At 52.6% G+C, this 19180-nt stretch overlaps 8 protein-coding genes across 8 annotated transcripts; 4 read left to right on the top strand and 4 right to left on the bottom strand.

Moving 5' to 3' along the window:
* Positions 1–307: 307 nt before the first annotated feature.
* N7496_002997 (putative MFS transporter) lies at positions 308–1956 on the top strand (the record flags this gene model as incomplete). The annotated part of the gene is made up of 3 exons (XM_056695928.1): positions 308–621; positions 679–1376; positions 1433–1956. 3 exons carry the CDS (start codon positions 308–310, stop codon positions 1954–1956), a joined length of 1536 nt encoding a protein of 511 aa, XP_056558140.1.
* A 295-nt stretch (positions 1957–2251) lies between these two features.
* Positions 2252–2824, bottom strand: N7496_002996 (Asp-tRNA(Asn)/Glu-tRNA(Gln) amidotransferase subunit GatC; the record flags this gene model as incomplete). The annotated part of the gene is made up of 1 exon (XM_056695927.1): positions 2252–2824. The coding sequence occupies one exon, from the start codon at positions 2822–2824 to the stop codon at positions 2252–2254; it is 573 nt and encodes a 190-aa protein (XP_056558139.1).
* Positions 2825–3093: 269 nt separating this feature from the next.
* Positions 3094–4299, top strand: sec17 (alpha-soluble NSF attachment protein SEC17; the record flags this gene model as incomplete). Its single annotated transcript, XM_056695926.1, has 4 exons — positions 3094–3126; positions 3229–3352; positions 3457–3763; positions 3825–4299. 4 exons carry the CDS (start codon positions 3094–3096, stop codon positions 4297–4299), a joined length of 939 nt encoding a protein of 312 aa, XP_056558138.1.
* Positions 4300–4733: 434 nt separating this feature from the next.
* N7496_002994 (small subunit rRNA maturation protein TSR1) lies at positions 4734–7211 on the bottom strand (the record flags this gene model as incomplete). Its single annotated transcript, XM_056695925.1, has 2 exons — positions 4734–7039; positions 7106–7211. The coding sequence occupies 2 exons, from the start codon at positions 7209–7211 to the stop codon at positions 4734–4736; spliced, it is 2412 nt and encodes an 803-aa protein (XP_056558137.1).
* Positions 7212–7507: 296 nt separating this feature from the next.
* On the top strand, positions 7508–9171 carry N7496_002993 (WDR46/Utp7 family protein; the record flags this gene model as incomplete). Its single annotated transcript, XM_056695924.1, has 2 exons — positions 7508–8140; positions 8206–9171. The coding sequence occupies 2 exons, from the start codon at positions 7508–7510 to the stop codon at positions 9169–9171; spliced, it is 1599 nt and encodes a 532-aa protein (XP_056558136.1).
* A 302-nt stretch (positions 9172–9473) lies between these two features.
* On the bottom strand, positions 9474–10510 carry N7496_002992 (urease accessory protein UreG; the record flags this gene model as incomplete). The annotated part of the gene is made up of 3 exons (XM_056695923.1): positions 9474–10014; positions 10114–10212; positions 10335–10510. 3 exons carry the CDS (start codon positions 10508–10510, stop codon positions 9474–9476), a joined length of 816 nt encoding a protein of 271 aa, XP_056558135.1.
* A 1110-nt stretch (positions 10511–11620) lies between these two features.
* N7496_002991 (LIM domain-binding protein) lies at positions 11621–13991 on the bottom strand (the record flags this gene model as incomplete). The annotated part of the gene is made up of 3 exons (XM_056695922.1): positions 11621–12682; positions 12743–13593; positions 13751–13991. The coding sequence occupies 3 exons, from the start codon at positions 13989–13991 to the stop codon at positions 11621–11623; spliced, it is 2154 nt and encodes a 717-aa protein (XP_056558134.1).
* Positions 13992–16054: 2063 nt separating this feature from the next.
* On the top strand, positions 16055–18946 carry N7496_002990 (ATP-binding protein; the record flags this gene model as incomplete). The annotated part of the gene is made up of 1 exon (XM_056695921.1): positions 16055–18946. The coding sequence occupies one exon, from the start codon at positions 16055–16057 to the stop codon at positions 18944–18946; it is 2892 nt and encodes a 963-aa protein (XP_056558133.1).
* Between the last annotated feature and the right edge of the window lie 234 nt (positions 18947–19180).

Genomic DNA, 19180 nt, shown 5'->3' with positions numbered 1-19180 from the left:
ATGAGCTTCGATGCAACTTACGCGTGGTATCGGAGATAAATGAATGCCCGAGATGCCCCTGGATTGACCGATCTCAATCCATTCAGAGGTATCTGAGGGCCAAATCATATGGACTCATTTTCGGCGCCACGTCAAAGCACTCTAGTTCTTTGACTTGTTCATTACTAGGGGTATTCATATTCCTGGCCTTGCCATGGCGTGCCCGTACGACCGTCATGGACTAGAGTTTGAAGGACCCTGCTATTCTTACTTTTCTTTTCTCATCTTCTTCCTTATTCATTGTTCATATCACCATTGCTAGTATCGCATGATGAGTTCTCAACTAATTGTGCCGGCTGAAAAGCCACAGATTCATCTTGGCGACACCGAGATCAATGAGGAAATGGAAGCTCTCGAAGGATACGTGGTTGATCCTAGTCATTATTCAGATCAAGCCTGCCAGCTAAAAATAAGCGCCGACGGTCGCTATGTCCTTATTCCACAGCCGTTAGATACACCCGATGATCCATTGAACTGGAGCAACAACAAGAAGTGGTTGATCGTGGCTATCATTGCCTATATCGCCCTTCTGGCGGACTATACGGGTGGCACGGCTATTATCACGGTTATCCCTCAATCAATGTAAGTTAGAAAATCAAGTATAGACCTCCTTAGGGCGTGACTGAAGCATCGACATAGGGAATGGGGATTATCCCAAGAAACAGTCCAGAGAGCCGTTGTAGGCAATCTCTTCACCATCGGCGCATGTGGACTGTTCGTTGTCCCATTAGCCAGCTACTTCGGCCGTTGGCCAGTCACCCTGGTCTTCCAGTGCGTCATGCTAGGAACTTGTGCCTGGTCCGCCGCAGCAACAAGCTTTCGCTCATATCTTGCAGCGCGTATAATAAATGGCTTCTTCTGCAGCGTCGGCCAAGGCGGAGCCCTAATGTGGATCAAGGATCTCTTCTTCTTTCATCAGCATCCGCAGGTCATCAACTATGTCGAGTTTTCTATTATCCTCAGTCCGTATCTGGGTCCGTTGGTCAGCTCGTTTATTGTATCACATGTGAGCTGGCGATGGACCTTTTGGGTGTGTACAATTCTTGCTGGGGTTGGCCTTGTTGCAGTATTTTTCCTGGATGAAACACTTTTCGATCGAAAGAATCCTCCTCCTTCTCGTGGATCATATCTCTCACGACTGGCCGGAGTTCAACAAGCTAAAGCTCCATCGAAGGACTTCGTTCAGTGCATGGCCCGTCCAGTGGTTGCTATCACTAAGATTCCTGTGTTGACCATTCTCATCTATTACTTTCTAAATTTTGCCTGGGTCATTGGCGTGAATACCACCATCGGTATCTGGTTGAGCAATTTCTACCATTTTTCAGCACGAGGAATTGGTAAGTTTATCTCTCGACTTGCAGCTCATGAAGGCGTTTGGATTGACTCTTGATAGGCTATTTTTATTTCTTTGGCATTGTTGGCTGCTTGATCGGCTGGTTTGCGGGTCATTTTCTACATGATGCTGTCGGAAGATACTACACCAAGCGACACGCTGGCCGTCTCGACCCCGAAGCCCGACTGATTATAACATATCCTGCAACCCTCCTCTGTTGTGCTAGTTTGATCATTCTAGGCTTTGCCTTTGAAAAACACTGGCATCATATGGTGCTTGCAGTATTTGCGGCAGCTCAATGTGTTGGCGTCATGATCATCACCACTGCCATCAATGCTTACCTGTTGGACTGCTACCCCGAAGGATCTGGAGAGGTCGGCGCATGGGTCACGGCCAGTCGCAATTGGGCAGGCTTCATGGCAACGTATATTCAGATTGACTGGGTGGCGCGTATTGGGCCTGCCAAAGCCCTCGGGATTCAGGCGGCCATCACATTCGGGTCGTTGTGTTTCATGGTGTTTCTGCAGATGTATGGGAAGCAGATGAGGCAGGGGCAGGGGCGGATGGTATTTGGGAAGAAATAACGGAGGTTTAGGAGGATCGTGCCTGCCGGTATGTCGTAAATATGACCGGGCGTGGTTGTATATAGGTTCACTATGATCACTACGATTTATGAATACGCATTGATTAGCTGAGTATAAGCCGAGTCAACGCCAAAATCGGAGGACTTTTAGTCAAATGCATTGCCAAGGAATAACGAAGGGCAGGGAAATAGCTGCCCGGGGTATAGCATTATATAGTACATGAAAATAGAACAGGCTAAACGGCATCATAAGCCGAATAGCATGAGGCTTGGTTAGGAATTCTTAACCAAGATGATCAGGAAGCTTGGCCGCTGCCCGTCTCAACAACGAAATAGGGTCCTTTCTTCTTAGAAGCGGACTCAAGGGCATTTCCATTCCAGATAGCTTCTTCAGGGCGACCATTCCTTGCACTGGGCACACGCTGAACTCTCCGCCTTCGCCCACTCACGAGCTCTTTGGCAAAGGCATCTTTGAGCCGGTCAAGCCCAATGGTCACTTCCTTCCTTGCGGCCGGGCTCTCATCTCGGATACTGCGCAGTGGCTCAATGCCCGTTGTATCAACTCGCTGCATTTCTTGCACGAAGTGTATTTGTGATTCGAGGGTCCGTAGCATGGACTGCTCTTGTTCGGGGCTGGATGGTTGGGGAAGAGCTGATAGGCGAAGGAGATGGCGCAATTGCTTTGGGGTGACAGTTGTTTCTGATTGCTCTGCAGCTTTGTTTGGAAGTAGAGAGCGGACAGACCAGCTTGGCTCAGCTAAGATGGATTCAATGTCGAGATTCTGGGGTTTGGACGAGTAGCGGCGTGGGAGACACGGATTGCGAGCGATTGACCGCCATAGCTGGGCGCCTGCACGATAGCTGGCCATTGTCATAGTTCCACCAAAGACCTATGATCAATAATCCACGGAAACTCGGTGGAGTTGCGACTAGTTTCAACCACCGATCGGTGCAGTTTGCGCGCGAGGCTAAGTTGAAGAAGCAAAGCTGCGGGATGCGGGCGACCAAAAAGACACCGCCTCGGACCCACAGATCGATGCTCTCATCAACATCACCGATCCACCTGGTCAACACTTCCCCTCTTCCACCTACAAATCACTGCGGATTTCCCTCTGCAGAATATCACAATTTGCCCACCATGGCCCAAGACCCTCGTGCCCTCCTGCAAAAAGTGAGCTCGCTTCGTGTCCTCCCCATCTGCTAGTGCCTCTAGCTAGGCAATGACGAAAGCCTAGCCATAGCTGACTATGTCTCGTACCCCGCGAGCAATCAGGCCGATAAAGCCCTTTCCAGCGCATCGGGTGGCTTTAGCTGGTTCGGTGGACGCTCAGAGAAATATGAAAATGCCGCCGATCTGTATACCCAGGCTGCAAATGCCTTTCGAGTGCAGAAGATGAGTGAGACATCCCCCTCCAAGTTGCCACGCCCACTGCCTGCTGGCGCTTAGTTGTCATATTACCTTTTACCATGTACTAACGACACCCCTCTCTTTGCGCAATAGATAAGGAAGCCGGTCAAGCCTTCGAGAAAGCCGCCTCCGTCCAAACTCAAAACCTCAACGAGCCCGATGACGCCGCCAACAATCTCCAGGAAGCGTTCAAGGTCTACCGCAAATCGGACCCGGAGGATGCAGCCCGCGTGTTGACTAGTGCTATCAATCACTATGTACTACGCGGAAACTTGCGCCGTGCTGCGACGCAGCAGCAGTACCTGGCAGAGCTGTACGAAGTCGAGCTCGGCGATATGAAGAAGGCTTTGGATGCATATGAGAAGGCAGCGGAATGGTTTGAGGGCGACAATGCCGAGGCGTATGAATTCCCTTTGTTGAATACTGTGAAGAACTAAGAACTAACCATCGCTCCCAATCAGTCTTGCGAACAAGCACTTCCTGAAGGTGGCCGACCTGGCTGCCCTCGAAGAGGACTACTACAAGTCTATCACAAACTATGAGCGCATTGCTCGTCAGTCCATCACTAACAACCTCATGAAGTGGTCTGTTAAGGACTACTTCTTGAAGGCAGGAATCTGCCACCTTGCAACAAAGGTATGTCCAGAGATCTACGGTAACCATCCACAGAAATCTCTAACCCATCTCCGTGTTCAGGATTTGGTTGAGACCACACGAGCTCTCGAGACCTACCGCGAGATTGACCCTGCATTTGCCTCGACCCGGGAGCACCAACTCCTCGTCGACCTGCTCCAAGCTGTAGAGTCCGGTGATCAGGAAGGCTTTGCCGATAAGCTCTTCCAATTTGACCAGCTCAGCAAGCTGGACAAGTGGAAGACCACTCTTCTTCTGCGGGTTAAGAACAATATCGAAGAGGCAGAGGAAGATTTCTCGTAGACGATGCTTGGATTGATTTTTCTACCTTTGATTCCCCGCCTATGCTGTGCAAAGGAATGTCTAGTTATTTGGAGGGCTCTTTTGTGCCAATTTTATGCTTTCTTGCGTATGTAATCGCGTTTTGACACTACTGTCCGGCTGGAAGTGAATGCAGGTTGTTGGCGATTTCCTTGATGCTGAAATGAGTGTGGTGGTTAGCAGCTGTGTAGACGGTACCCAGTGAGTGCAGAACGGGTTTGGATATTTAGACGAGATTGATGGTAAGATGAAAAAATCGTAATTCATTATGAAGTGTTTCAAGTCTATTTACTTTTGTGAGGTGCATCGTGACGCCAATCCTAATGATTCAAATATCGAGGTAATATGTCTCATCAACTCATTTACTTTCGAAAATATCATCCCATCCATCCGTTCAACACAAGCCGTAGGTCCCTTTAGAAAATCCGTTCCAGGGCCTTTGCGCGACGAGGGAAGACACGCTTGTACAGACTGATGCCAATAGAGTCCTGAGGGTTGATCTTGGCATCGAAAGTAGCCTTGAAGTAACCGTGTGTACCCAGGCTCTCCTTGATGTATCCACTGCGACCGCGGCGGGTCCAGAGCTGAAGTGCCTTGAACCACTGGATGTCCTCCGAGTTGAAGAACATGTACCGAACGGTGACGACCTTCTTGTGAATCTTGTACGGGTGTCCAGTGAGAATTGCGCGCTTGGCGATAACACGGTTCGGGTCGGGAGCGATGACCGTGCCGGTACCAATAAGCTCCAGACCATCCATAGACAGCGCCTCCGGTTGGGCATCGGCTGAGTCGAGTTCCTCTGGGTCCTCCTCCACTTGCTTCTTCCTGAAGACGAGAACCGGGACGGCACCCCAGGTCATGGGTCCAATCCAGGTAGCGACCGCGCTGCGGCCGGGGTGAAGGAAACGGTCGAACTTGTGAACGTTGTTGGGGGTGTTGTCGCCGGCAGAGAAGATGGGGTTAACAACCATGCGGCGGGCACCAATCTGCACGATAATCTCTTCCTTGGACTTGACAGGCTTCTCAATGCTGGAGCTCAAGGTCATGTTGACGTTGACCACGGTGTGCTTGTGCTCGTGGCGCAAGAGAGAGAACAGAGCGAGAGGCTGAGCCTTGTGACGGAGCAGGGAGGGAACAGCACGAAGATGCACCTCCACACGCACGCCGGGGTTGACACCGCCAACGAGGGCTTCGCGGATGATGCGGTTCTTGGTACCCTTGTAGTCGCCGAACTGTAGGAGTCGGCGCCAATCTTCAGGCTCGTATGGACGATCTTCGGACGTCTCCCACGGACTGATCTTCATGTTCTTCAAGCCTCGGAAGCGGGCCAAGCGCTCTCGGGCAAGCACATTGGGGTGCAGTTCAATTTCGTCGGGGAACTCAAGGTCATCCTCGGCCTCGGAACGGCGGCTCTTGCGGTACTCCGCCAGCTCTTGGGCCTCATCCTCTGGGGATGGATCCATGAACATCTCGGACTGAGGATACTCTGAGGGGCCGCCCTCTGTCATGGCATCTTCCTTGTCTGCAAAGAAACCGTCCTCGGGAGCACCAGAGACATCCATTTCCATATCCTCATCATCATCCTCATCAACAATGTCAGATCCAGAATCTGAAACATCCTCAAGGTACCAAGCAGACTGATACTCGGAGGTACCCTTCGGCAATCGCTTGGGCTTGGAGGGAATGTGTGAATCGTCGTCAGAGAAGTAGTGGTGGTCATCGAGCAAAACACCCTTCTTTTCAGTCTCGGCCACGGAAACCATATCGTCGTCCATCATCTCGATTTCCTCGGGGGCCACAATTGCCATATCATCCTGGTCGGCAGTAGGGGTTTCCAGGATCTGTGTACCGTCAGTGGCATCGACATTCATAGCATCATCACGCTTGCTCTTGGTCGCTGCCAAAGGAGCTGCAGTGATGGAGTCGATCTGGAAGTCACCCCAGCCAGGGATATGAGCGATGCGGTCGGCCTTCAGGCCCTTTCCACGGACAACACCAGTAATAACGACATCATCCACGACCTCCTCGCTGGCATTGGGCCACTGGACGTCCTCAATGAACATCCAGCTACGCTCATCACGCCAGCGGACACCCTTAGGGGTGGCAGTGCAAAGAGATCGGATGGCGTTGGAGCACTCCTGGCGGGAATCGAGGGACATGACCTTCTCCACTGTGGGGAAAAAGTGGTTGATGAAAGACTTCAGAGAAGAAGCCACCTGGGGGCGTCTTTTGACGGGGTTGACCTGGTCCAGACCCTGGACAACAGTCACGACGTTGGAGATACCCTGGCTCTCGATAGAACGCAGCAGCAGCTCGCCTTCCTCCTCAACCTCGACTTCGGCAGACAAGACCAGTACCACAAAGTCAGCCATGCGGCAGACATCCATAGCATTTACAAGGTCGAATTTGGACTTGATGTATTGGAGGCTCTGGCGGAATCGATCGACGCGCACACGGGTAGGTCCCTCCGCGGTAATCTCGCTAGTAATATCGACACTTTCGTTCAGCGCACGGATTGCGGCATCGGTATCAATATCGGCGGAAAGTGGAACAATGGCGACGTGACGGGGGGCTCCATTCTGGCCAGCGAAAATACTTGCAGCCTGAGCCTTCTCTTGATGCTTCAATTGCTGCCTCTGACGGGCTTGGTTGCGGCGGTCGAGTTTCGACTTTAACTGTTGGTGGGGGGTTTTGCGACTGCCCCGCTCGATCTCGACCTTGCCTGTCAGGGTGTTAGTGCATGAAAATCAGAAATATGTAATGCAGGGAGGCAGTCGATTATCCTTACCCTTTGCCTTCTCCTTCAAAGCGCTCTTGGAGGCATGCTTGGTCTTGAAAGGCTTGTGGGAAACCTTGGTGGTAGACCGATGGTGGTGCACCTGGGTGGGCGCCATATTGGCACTGGACCCTTTGAATCGAAAGGGCAGGGAGTCCAGGTTGAAGTGAGAAGAGAGCGTCTATCAGATAGCGCAATCCTAAAGATCTCACAAAGATAATCGACGAGATGAAAGCGTTCAATCTGCTAGACAGGAAAATAAAAAAATGGCGATAAGAAAACAAAATTCGGCAGTGGAGAGGATAAGCGAGCGGTGAGCGCAAATCTTGGCGCAATTTTTCTGCTTAGCTTTTTCTCCGCGCTCGCGACTTTTTTTTCAAGCAGATTGACGAATACCCGGAAATATTTGCGAAAATGGCGGATTCAGCCTCGAAAAAGGCTGTTGTCACAGCCGAAGACCGCGCTGCGAAACAGAGACTTGCTGAAGCCCAGAAGACCTATGGACGTGGCAAAGCAAACTCGATCAAGACCATCCGCGACAAGAAGATCCGCGGAACCCTCAAGGAGCAGGAAAACCGACACAAGGAAGCGATTTTGAAGGCTAAGGATGCAGAGATCCTGCTTGAGCATGAGGCTGGATTCCTTGAGCCAGAAGGAGAGCTTGAGAGGACTTATAAGGTCCGACAGGATGAGATCAAGGACAGTGTCGGATTGGAGACGGCCAAGAAAGGCTTCGAATTGAGGTTGACCGAGGCTGGACCCTATCGCACAGATTATACTCGCAATGGACGCAATCTCTTGCTGGCAGGACGAAAGGGACATGTTGCGACTATGGACTGGCGTGACGGCAAGCTGGGCTGCGAGCTCCAGCTGGGCGAAACAGTTCGAGATGCGCGCTGGCTGCACAATAACCAGTTCTTTGCAGTCGCGCAGAAGAAGTATGCCTACATTTACGATCACAATGGTGTTGAGCTACACTGCTTGAAGAAGCACCTGGAGCCTCTCTTCCTCGAATTCCTGCCCTACCATTTCTTGCTGACCAGCGCTGTAAGTATACCATGATTTATCCGCGGGGCTTGGGAATTGGCTCTAACATAAACCCTCAATTCTAGACTATGGCCGGCTTTATCAAATACACCGATACCTCCACCGGTCAATTGGTCGCTGAGCTGCCTACCAGGCTCGGTCGTCCCACCGCCCTTGCCCAGAACCCTTACAACGCTATCCTCCACTGCGGACACCAGAGCGGCGCAGTTACATTATGGTCACCTAACTCTCAAACACCGCTCGTCAAGGCGCTGGTGCACCGTGGTCCGGTGCGGTCCATCGCCATGGACCGTCAAGGCCGCTACATGGTCTCGACCGGACAGGACCAGAAAATGAATATTTGGGATATCCGCATGTTCAAGGAGGTGCACTCCTACTCATGCTACCAACCCGGTGCTTCAGTATCTGTCAGTGACCGTAACCTTGTCGCCGTCGGCTGGGGCACCCAAGTCAGTGTGTGGCGGGGCCTGTTTGAGGCCGCGCAGGCCGACACAACCAAGGTGCGGAGTCCATACATGGCCTGGGGTGGCGATGGCCAGCGCATCGAAAACCTCCGGTGGTGCCCGTACGAAGATGTGCTCGGTGTCGGCCACGACCAGGGCTTCGCCAGTCTGATCGTCCCCGGCGCCGGTGAGCCCAACTTCGATTCTCTGGAGGCCAACCCGTACGAGAACGTCAAGCAGCGCCAGGAGGCCGAGGTGCACAGCTTGCTGCACAAGCTGAAGCCAGACATGATCTCGCTGGACCCCAACATTATCGGAAAGCTCGACACTATCAACGACGAGAAGGTCCGGGAAGCCCGCGATCTGGACAAGAAGCCCGAAGATCCCATCGAGAAACTCAAGAACCGGGGTCGTGGCCGCAACAGTGCCCTGCGCAACTATCTCCGCAAGAAGGGCCGTACCAACGTCATCGACGAGAAGAGACTCAAGGCCGAGGCGCTTCACAAGGAGCGGATGGCACGCAACAAGGACCGTATCAGGCAGGAACGACAGGAGTTGGGCCCTGCGCTGGCTCGGTTTGCCAAATAGGATTCTTGATTCTGTGCTTTCTCTGCTTTGCTTGTTTCGCTTGTTGTCGAGCATCCAGATACCCAGCCGCGGCTTTTTGTGAAACATTCATTGCGCAGACTTCGCTGGCTGCTGCATTTCAGGCGTTGGAAGGAGGGAAAACTTCATCATCTTATGTTTCTTTTTTTTGTATAGAAGGGGGATTCTTTTACTTATGAACCGGAAAAAAAGCAATATCTTTGCAAATGTATCATCAGCAATGGACAATCCAAATATGAACCCCAAAGCCTCTATATAAGGCCTTCATCATCTCATCTACTCATCTACTCATCCACACTGCCCGATCCCTTAGGCGCACCCTCCTTCCACCTCTTCAAACTCTCCTCATAAGCACCACTCCCCTTCCACGCACTAATAATCAAATTAACAATATGATCCATCCCCTTCCCATGCTTCACAACCGCAAAAACAGTCGGACCCCCCTCCCTCATCTTCGCCGCATCCCTCTCCATAACCCCCAAATCCGCACCCACCGCCTCGGCCAGATCAATCTTGTTGACCACCAACAGATCCGAGCCCGTGATACCAGGGCCACCCTTCCGGGGAACCTTGTCACCGCCCGCAACGTCGATCACATAGATGATGAAATCAGCCAGCTCGCGCGAGTAGTTCGCGGCAAGGTTGTCGCCGCCAGACTCGATGAGGAGGAGGTCCGTTTTGAATTGGCGCTGCAGGGTTTGCAGGGCGAGCAGGTTGGCACTGATGTCTTCGCGGACGGCGGCGTGCGGGCAGCCGCCCGTTTCGATGGCGCGGATGCGAGATGGGGCCAGGGCCTTGTGGCGGGTGAGGAATTCGGCGTCTTCTCTGTTTGGTTGGATGTGGTTGTTAGCATTGGAGGTTTGATTTGGAGGGTGGACTCTCGTCTAGGAATCGGATCGTCATGGAGATTGGACTAGAGCTTACCTGGTGAAGATGTCGTTGGTAACGGCGGCAATGTTATACTGATCACGCAGAGCATGGCACAGAGCCAGCATCAGGGCAGTCTTGCCAGACCCAACGGGGCTGATAGAGAGGTACTGTTAGCTTCGTCAAAGCTCTCGAGTATACTTCCAAGCGGGGCGCGCCAAAGCAATCAAAGTTTCATAGACTCGAAATCCGCCTTTCGCATAATGGATAAAACCTACCCTCCAATACCAACGGTAAAAGCACGATCCTTCCAATCGCGACCCTCAATCAGCGGCATCTCCCGGTTGACATACGAGCCCGGGCCGTCCAGAATCTCGTGGGAGTGGCCGTGGCCGTTGAAAGGGTCATCGTGCGAGTGGCCGATACCGCCATCGTGGGAGTGAGAGTGGGCCATTGTAGTTGAGATCGCAGGTTCGGGATGTTCAGGTGGAGGGATCTTGGATGGGTATTTTCGCACGAGGATGCTAGAGGAGAACCGGGGAATGTAAGGAGGGGCAGCTTAAAAGCAAGGCGGGGGAAATCTTGCGATAACAGAAAAAGTGCCGAGAGCTTCGAGTCTCCACCAAAACTTGGCCGATACCGAACGGAGCTCGCCGGTTCGGCGAACTTAATTCTGGTCTATGCCAATAATCTGAAAGTAATACAGATATAATGATCAGCACAATATACAAAAACATACAAACTACTAGAGTTGTGGACCAAGAGAAATGTGCTGGTATGTATGGATTCGTCAAAATAGCGGCAAAAACGATGAGCCTCGAAGAGTCATCAAGAAAAACCTCCAAGCCCGCTGAGACTCGAAGGGAAGAACCCCCCAAATGCACGCAGACGCAATTCCAATAAACGCAAAGCCCGACGCCAGTTGCAATCGCCAAGACGGATATCAAAGGATTCGGCCAGTTCTTCCAAAATCAAAACAGTCAGGCCGTCAATCAAAACCAACAAGCAAAAGAATAGCAGAACGGGCAAACGCCCTCGAAAAGACAAGAAAACAGACCAATCCAATAAGTCGTCAAAAAAACCCCCGGGCATGGCAAAGCCGTTCAAGACTTGTAAAAGAAAAAGAATCACAGAAAAAGGTAAAGTTGAAGAAAAGCATGCAAAGTCAGGCGATGTGCCCAGACCATCCAAAAATAAACGCTGAAAGGGAGATAGAGTACATTAGGATCGGAGATGACCAGGGTCGAGGAGGATAGGCGCCCACGGAGATCCTACCACTTGTATAATATACCCGATGGTGGGAAAGGAGGATTCCATGGGCATCGATTAGCTCCATCATCGGCCAGTTTTATCGTCAGAATACCGAAAACCGTAAAAGACAATCCTTTGATGTGCAAAACCAAGGAATCCCAAAGATAAATGACAGAAAAAATTCACAGAGGGCGCAGGGAGCCCCTCGCCTTAGGTATCCAATGGTGCGCCGATTCCCCGCATCTTAGAATGATGTGAAAAAAAGAAGAAGAGAGAATGATGTGGCGTAAAAAATGTGTATGACGGGCTTCAATCAGGCCGCAGCCCCCTTCTGCCGTTTGGGTACTCGAGGACTGGCCTTGACCTTGCCAGCACCTTGAATTGCAGTACCGTTCACTTCGCCTGTACCATCTTCAGGTTCGTTCTTGACGGTGCTCGCACGGCGGCGCTTGTTAGCATTGACATTGGGGCTGTTGCTCACCCCAACCGGTGAAGGCTGAACGGCACCCTGCATGCCTGGAGGTCCAGCAAGCTGGCTCTGAGCAGGGCTCGCGTGTCCAGAACCGGTCAGATGAGGTGATCCTTGGGCTCCTGGCAGCCCAAGGTGAGCCATGGCAGGGGAAGCAAATTGTGAAGGTCCACCCATACTAGGATTCCGAGCATTGGGCATTTGCTGCATGCCAGGGTTCATCGGCGTGACAAACCCGGCGTTGGGGTTCTGAGGCGGGAAGGTGCCCACGAGGTTGTGGAGGGCTTCGGGGGGAGAGAATTGTGGGTTCTGCTGTGAGAACTGGAAGAGCAATTGCATCTGGGAGATGGTCTCGGCGACTTCCAGGAATCCCATGACCGGCGTCGGCACACCATTAGATGTGACCATTGACTCTGGCAGAGATATTTGCGGACTTTGCTTTTGGGCCCGCTTTGCCGTGTTCTTAGAGACCTTGGGGCTCTGTTTTTGCTCGGAGAGCTCCAAGGACTGGAGCAGACTTCGAGGAATAAACTCGTTATGGCTAGTGACATTAATGTCCAGCATCTCAAGTTTGTTGGCCATGTCGAAATGGGCGCGCAGTTGACCTTGGGTAAAGAGCTGGCAATCATTCGTGAACCAATAAATGAATGACGTCCGAGGGCTCTCAACCATGTGTCCTCCATTGGGCATATCTCGTTCGCGAGCACCTTCAACAACCATCTGAATCTGACGGATGCCGCTGGTATACTGAGTGAGGTAGTACCGTGCCAATGCCGGGGTCGAAATTTCGAACTGCTTGGACCCAACCTGGGGGTTCCATACACCCTGTCGCAACACACCTCCGGGAGCGTAGAATCGATCAACAAAAGTCTGCCAGTACATGAGATCCTGCGCTTCGCCACGGCTCTGTGAAATTGTTAGTCAGGAAGTCAAATACAGAAAACAACCTCGAAGTAATTTCCATACCTGGAATTGACTCAGGTGCTCCGCGTACGCATGCAAGCATAGAACCGTTGCGCCCTGGCGATTCATCCTTTGCTGCATCATTAAAGCGGCATTCTGTTGCTGCTGAGCCTTCAGCTGGGCTTCCTGTGCAGTCATCGGCTGGCCGGGCTGGCCGGGTTGCTGGCCTGGCTGACCCTGCATAACATGTTGAGGCTGTCCTTGAGGTCCCGGGTGTCCAGGCTGCGGTCCAGGTTGTGATGTTTGGGGCAACTGCTGTGGCTGCGGGTTTGGGGTAGCCTGAGCTTGCTGAGGTCCAGGCTGTGGCTGTTGGGGTTGACTCGACGGGGGTTGAGGGGTTTGGTTTGGTTGAGGGGTACCACTTTGCGGGGGTTGACCATGCTGGGACTGAGGAGTCGCACCCTGAGTCTCGTGCATGTTAGGAGGTTGGGCAGAGCCGCGCTGCGGCGTGTGCTGACCACCCTGTGCATTATTCGCCTGAGCCTGAGCCTGGGCCTGAGCCTGGGCTTGAGCTTGAGCTTGAGCCTGAGCTTGCACTTGGTGTGCTTGCGCCTGCTGGAGAGCAAAGAGCTGTTGCTGTTGTTGCTGTTGGAGGTTCTGCGGTTGGCCATGAGGAACCTGCTGTTGAAGATGCATCATTGCGTTGACTGGCCGCATGCCACCAGGATTCGCTTGCATCGCGGCCAGCTGAGCGGCGCTGACACCTTGAGTACCATTAGGGAGTGATACGGGCAGACCATGTTGCTGTTGCGCTTGTGCCTGTTGCTGCTGCTGCTGCTGTTGGATCATCATACGCTGACGAAGGAACTGTTGATGCTGCTGTTGCTGGTGAAGTAATTGCGGGTTATTCGCGACTACATCGATGAGATAAGAGTCAGCATGCGACTTCTAGAAGGTGGTGTCTTTTATAGTGGTTGCCGGCTGGGCCGATGATTGACGTATAACCGTCAGGACAACCGCGCGCGTTCATTGTCGGACCCGAGGATCGACAGGTAGAGATAAAAGACTCACAATTTTGCTGAAAGGCCTGCTGCTGCTGAAACATATGCGCCTGTGTCGGGTTCAAGTGAGAAAGGGCGTGGGCGTTCGGCATAGGGCCACCAGGGCCAGCGGTGCCAGCGCCCGGGGGCATACCACCCATCATTGGGCCCGCCTGGCTCACTTGAGGCCCTCCCGGTGCGGAAACTCCAGGATGCATCTGTTGCACCATCGCAGGCCCAGGGTGTCCAGCGTTCGGATGTTGAGCGGCCATTGGGTGGTGGCCGGGGGGAAGCCCGTGTGGCGGCATGCCTTGATGGGCAGGAAACGATTGCGCCATCATCATTGCTAGCAGGTGGAAGTCACCGCGGAAAGGAGACTTGGAGGGCGATGGATCGCGACCGCGACTAGAGGGCGACCGAGGGTAGCGAAGTCGATGGAACTGGCGCGTCTGTGGTGGGAAGACAACAGGCCGCTTTTAGCGTTCGGGGTGGAGGCCAAGACGAGGCGATTCTGGGATAGAGTAGACGCGAAAGACCAAAGCATCGATTCGTTGCTTCCACCCAGTCGGTTTCACCCGCTTCGCCTCAATGCAGGCCTCGATTCTGCTAGAGGAGTGGGAGTTCGGCGTCAGTGGGTGAAGTGGTGGGGAGTGGTTGATAAGAGAGATCGGGTGCGGTTAGGTGAGGGTTTGGGGGGAAGAGACGGGAAAAGAGACGGGTGGACAGGTTCAGGTAATAGGGAGGCGTGGAGGGGCTGGGTTGCTGCAGGCTAAAGGGTGGATCGGGGGGAGGAAGAAGAGGATAAGAGGTAAAAGGGTTTATAGATAGGCTGGATAAGGAGAACTCACAACTCTCAGTTGCCCAAAGTCGGTCAAGGGTCGAAGGTGGTCAAAGGGGACGGCTGTCGCGGGCGCCCATACGGTCAGGGAATGAGGATGATCGCCCGGTGGGAGCGAAGAGGGAACTGGGGACGGAGGATCCGGCTCCGAGGGTGGAGGATGTAACCGAGCCTGGTGGACAGATAGCAGATATCCAGAGTGCAACGAGCCAACTCTGGTGATAAAATATAGAAGACAAGAATTAAAAGAAAAAGGATAGTCTTTCTTCTTTGCTGACACCAGATATGGGCCTTTGACCCTTTTTCTTCACCCTGAGGCGGGTTTTTTTCGCGCGCTTTTCCCAGCGATTCCAATACTGCCGCGCTAACCCGACTGGGTAGGTCACGTGCCAGGCTGTGTATTTGAGCCGTTTTTTTTTTTCTTCTCTTCACTTTTCTCTTTCGCCATCCTTCCTCGCCACTGTCCTCCGAAAGACCGGCTTGGCTTCTCTATAATGACTGGAGAATTGCCATTGTCGGAATGAGGATGTCTTACGATACTGTGATCTCGCCACTAACCATCAGCTAATGCTGACAGCACCTCTTTTTATATGGTAAGTTCCGAGTTTGGTTTTTTTTTTCTTTTTTGCTTCTCTCCCCGGTTCGAGGATGACAACACCTTTTTACTTCTTTACCCACCAAATCGACCATGACGAGATAATACGGACCTCCCTTTCCCGGTTGGTCTGCTACTTGCCAGTATATTTTGTCTGAGAACCATTTTGAATCACCAGCTTTGCTTGGATGTTTGCAATTGCAAGAGACGTGGGCTGACCCAGCATTTGCTTTTAGGAACCAACCTCAAAGATGCATTGTTATAACAATCTTGGCATCGTCAGATAGTTCGAATATACACCAGTCAATTGATACATGGCTTTGTTTCTCATGAAATCTTTGCTATCTCGTATTTTATCGTAAAAGCTTTCAGGCCGTCATCCGATCCACAAACTTTATTGTAATCCTAGTCGAAGATCACCTCTAGTGCGAGGCGGTTTGTCTAGACCTGACAGTACTGTCCAAGGCGACCACCACTCGATGACAATTGGGTCCTCGTACAGTATATCTCCAGGCTTGACCGAAGGACGAGACTGGCAAGTCGCCTTTCGGAGTGATATCGACATATATCTAAAGCGTTGAAATTGCAGACAGGTCATATGTGACCTAGACACTGTTTTCGAATCGATTTAAGGAGTCTAATTCAATTCCCCACGGCTTCTTGAAAAGGTATAGACCAAAGTATAAATAAATTGAGAGGCTTTGTCAAAAGAAGATGTTGAAAAAGCCATGCTAACATCGATGCTGTCGAAGAATGAACGAATGGACCCCATACAAAGGGTCTTCCGCCCGGGCTTGGCTTGATACACATCACGTGATATGATATTTCTCCCGCGGCGAAGGCCCGCTGGCCGATCTTCACGACCGACGAGGCCCTTTCACTTTCTATGACATTGCCCCGGAATGTATCCGTCAATGCCACAGGTATGGCGATCCATTGCACGCCCCTGTCGCTTTGTCGCTCGTCGTCGCCATCCTGCACCCGCGCGACAATTTCACCTCTCGCGCCAATGGCTCTCCGTGCCGTCCAATGACCCCCAAAATGGATCCACGCCGCCTACCGATATAGGAGATGTGGTGGATAGCCGTCAGTCGCCTAATGCCAGCGAGAATGCTGCGAACCCTGATTCCCCTCCGGCCGCTGTCGAACAAACGGGAAAGCCCGTCTCGAGACCATACGGATCCGCCGTTCGGAGAGCCATGAGAAACAGACAATCCGAGCAGCAACAACAACAAAAAGGAACAACGGTTGCGACAATTCCTAGCTGGTTTCATGAGCGGAACATAGTCACCCATGGCACTGAGGGACGTCCTGATGCTGCGTGGTTCCCGTCCCAGGTTGAGGTCAAAACATCGAAGCAGGAGTCAAAGACGGACAGCACAACCCAAGCACAGTCGGCATCTGGTGGTGATGGGGAGGACCCATCTACCACAGGCGATTCATCTGAATTGGAGACTCGATATGCCGTGGCAGATGCACTATGGGATGAATTGCGCGCGTCAGTCAAAGCGGGTCTTAGACTGCCGCCCACGCAATACGCAGGAGAACCACCAGCCAAAAAGTCACATCTGGTCCTTCAATATCCTGGACCCGACGGTATCTTATTCTTGGATGCGGTGGTTCAACGACTCGCCCACGAGCTGAATGCCGACCTTGTTACCCTCAATGCCCAGGATTTGGCCCAGCTACTCAGTGAGCAGGATCTTGCAGAGGCTGGCGCGACCTCCGCGGTCCGATCTCTTGGTTATGAAGTCCACCGGCCTCCAGTCACTGCCTGGCCCGAGCCCAATGAGGGCGAAGGAGAGGGAGATGATGACATAGCGGAGATTGCTGGTGCCCATGGGGTGCGCCCCGAAGTCAGTACCCCTCGGTTCATCACCATTGAGGCCAGCAGAGATTCAGGTGATATTCCGCTGCCAAACTGGCTAGGGCTGAAGTCTCTTGTAGCATCTATCAACGGCCAGTCGGATCAAGAGCCAGGTATGATGCGAGGCTCCGGCCAGCGCCTAGAGGCACGATGGGTTCGCCTTCTCAACGAGGTCCTTTCCTCTGCCGTCCAGCCAACCCAATCAGCTCAGCCAGACGCCAAAGATTCGGAGGAGTCTTCTACGGCTGAGACTGACGCCAACAAATCTGTCTTATCGCGCGATACCATCGTCCATATACAAGATTATCGCGATATCCAGAGCTCGAGGGAAGGTTCAAGGGTAATTTCCCTCCTGCAGAAGGTTATTCAAGATCAACGACGCGCAGGTTCAAGGGTACTCCTGATCGGTAGTACATCCCAAGACCTCCATCATTCCGCTTCGCAAGATGGCTCAAGGATATTGCAAAATGTCCTTGACGATAACTTCTCCAAAACCCTCGTAATAACCCCGGCGATGGAGTCCAAGGCCGTCGAGAAAACATTTGCAGAGGACCAAAAGAACCGGACAATGGATATCAATATTCGCCATCTTCAAAACATGCTACGCTTCCGTGTCAGTGAAACATCATCTGCCGTGAAGGATGACATCTTTGGAGATCGGGCTTGGCCGCTAGACGCGCTCACCATCAAGCAATCCGGCATCAGAGATCGCTTTTGGTCCTATAACCAGGTGCACTGGGTCGCGACTCTTGCTCTTGGTAGCGCTGAGCCCAACGAGCCCCTCAGCTTTGAGCACATCAGACGTGGAATTGAACTCATGGATCGAGGAGATCGAGTCACCAGCGATTGGTTGCAGGGGAAATCCCCCAAGAAAACAGAGCCCAGCCGTGGGCAGAGCCGAGAGCAGCTGCTAGCCTCCCTGCGCAAGACCTGCAATTCTCACGAGAAGAAGTTGCTCAACGGCGTCGTGGATGCAAAGAGCCTCCGCACCACGTTCGCAGACGTGCATGTGCCACCCGAGACTGTCGACGCTCTCAAGACCCTGACGTCTCTATCACTTATTCGCCCCGAGGCGTTCACGTACGGTGTCTTGGCCACTGATAAAATTCCCGGCCTCCTGCTTTACGGTCCTCCCGGTACTGGCAAGACACTTCTGGCCAAGGCTGTCGCTCGCGAGAGCGGTGCGACTGTGCTCGAGGTGAGCGGTTCCGAAGTATACGACATGTACGTTGGCGAAGGCGAGAAGAATGTGAAGGCCATTTTCACCCTCGCGAAGAAGCTGAGCCCATGCGTTGTGTTTATCGACGAGGCGGACGCTATCTTCTGCTCACGCACCGGCGCAAGCAACCGCACTTCTCACCGCGAACTCATCAATCAGTTCCTACGCGAATGGGATGGAATGAACGACATGTCTGCCTTTATCATGGTAGCCACCAATCGACCCTTTGACCTGGACGACGCCGTTCTGCGCCGTCTCCCCCGGAGACTACTCGTGGACCTTCCAACCGAGGAAGACCGCCTGGCCATATTAAAGATCCACCTCAAGGGCGAACAACTCGACCCCGCGGTCGATCTGGCCGAACTGGCTCGTCGAACCCCACTATACTCCGGCTCCGACCTGAAGAACTTATCAGTCGCTGCCGCACTGGCCTGCGTACGTGAGGAAAACCAAGCTGCAGCACAGCACCAGGGCGATGAACCTTACGAGTACCCAGCCCGTCGTACTCTGACTCGCGCTCACTTCGACCGAGGAATGGAAGAGATCAGTGCGTCGATCAGCGAGGACATGTCCTCTCTGTCTGCGATTCGCAAGTTCGACGAACAATACGGTGATCGCAAGGGTCGGCGTCAGAAGAGTCCTGGGTGGGGCTTCATTGCGCCTTCCACTCAAGAGTCTACGGCTGATACCGCACGCGTCCGCACATGATTGTTATGACCTAAGATTGTATTATTTGTTGTTCTCTCAATAGAAGGACCGGGGCATTGGGGAGTTCTTTTGTTTTTATTGTAATATAGGGACATGTGAAATATTAGATGTGTTTATTTTTGCGGTTCTCAGCCAGCAACGCCATTTTGTAACCTCTCCCTCTATTACCTACGGTCATGCCGATCACTTGATTTCCATCCTTCAAAATAGGACAGGCAGCTGGCGGGAGCGTCT

Source organism: Penicillium cataractarum, assembly GCF_028827025.1.
Source record: "Penicillium cataractarum strain IBT 29864 chromosome Unknown utg000002l, whole genome shotgun sequence".
In the NCBI taxonomy this organism is placed as follows: Eukaryota; Fungi; Ascomycota; class Eurotiomycetes; order Eurotiales; family Aspergillaceae; genus Penicillium; species Penicillium cataractarum.
The sequence above is the reverse complement of the archived record's forward strand: the minus strand, read 5'-3'. Positions and strand labels throughout refer to the sequence as shown.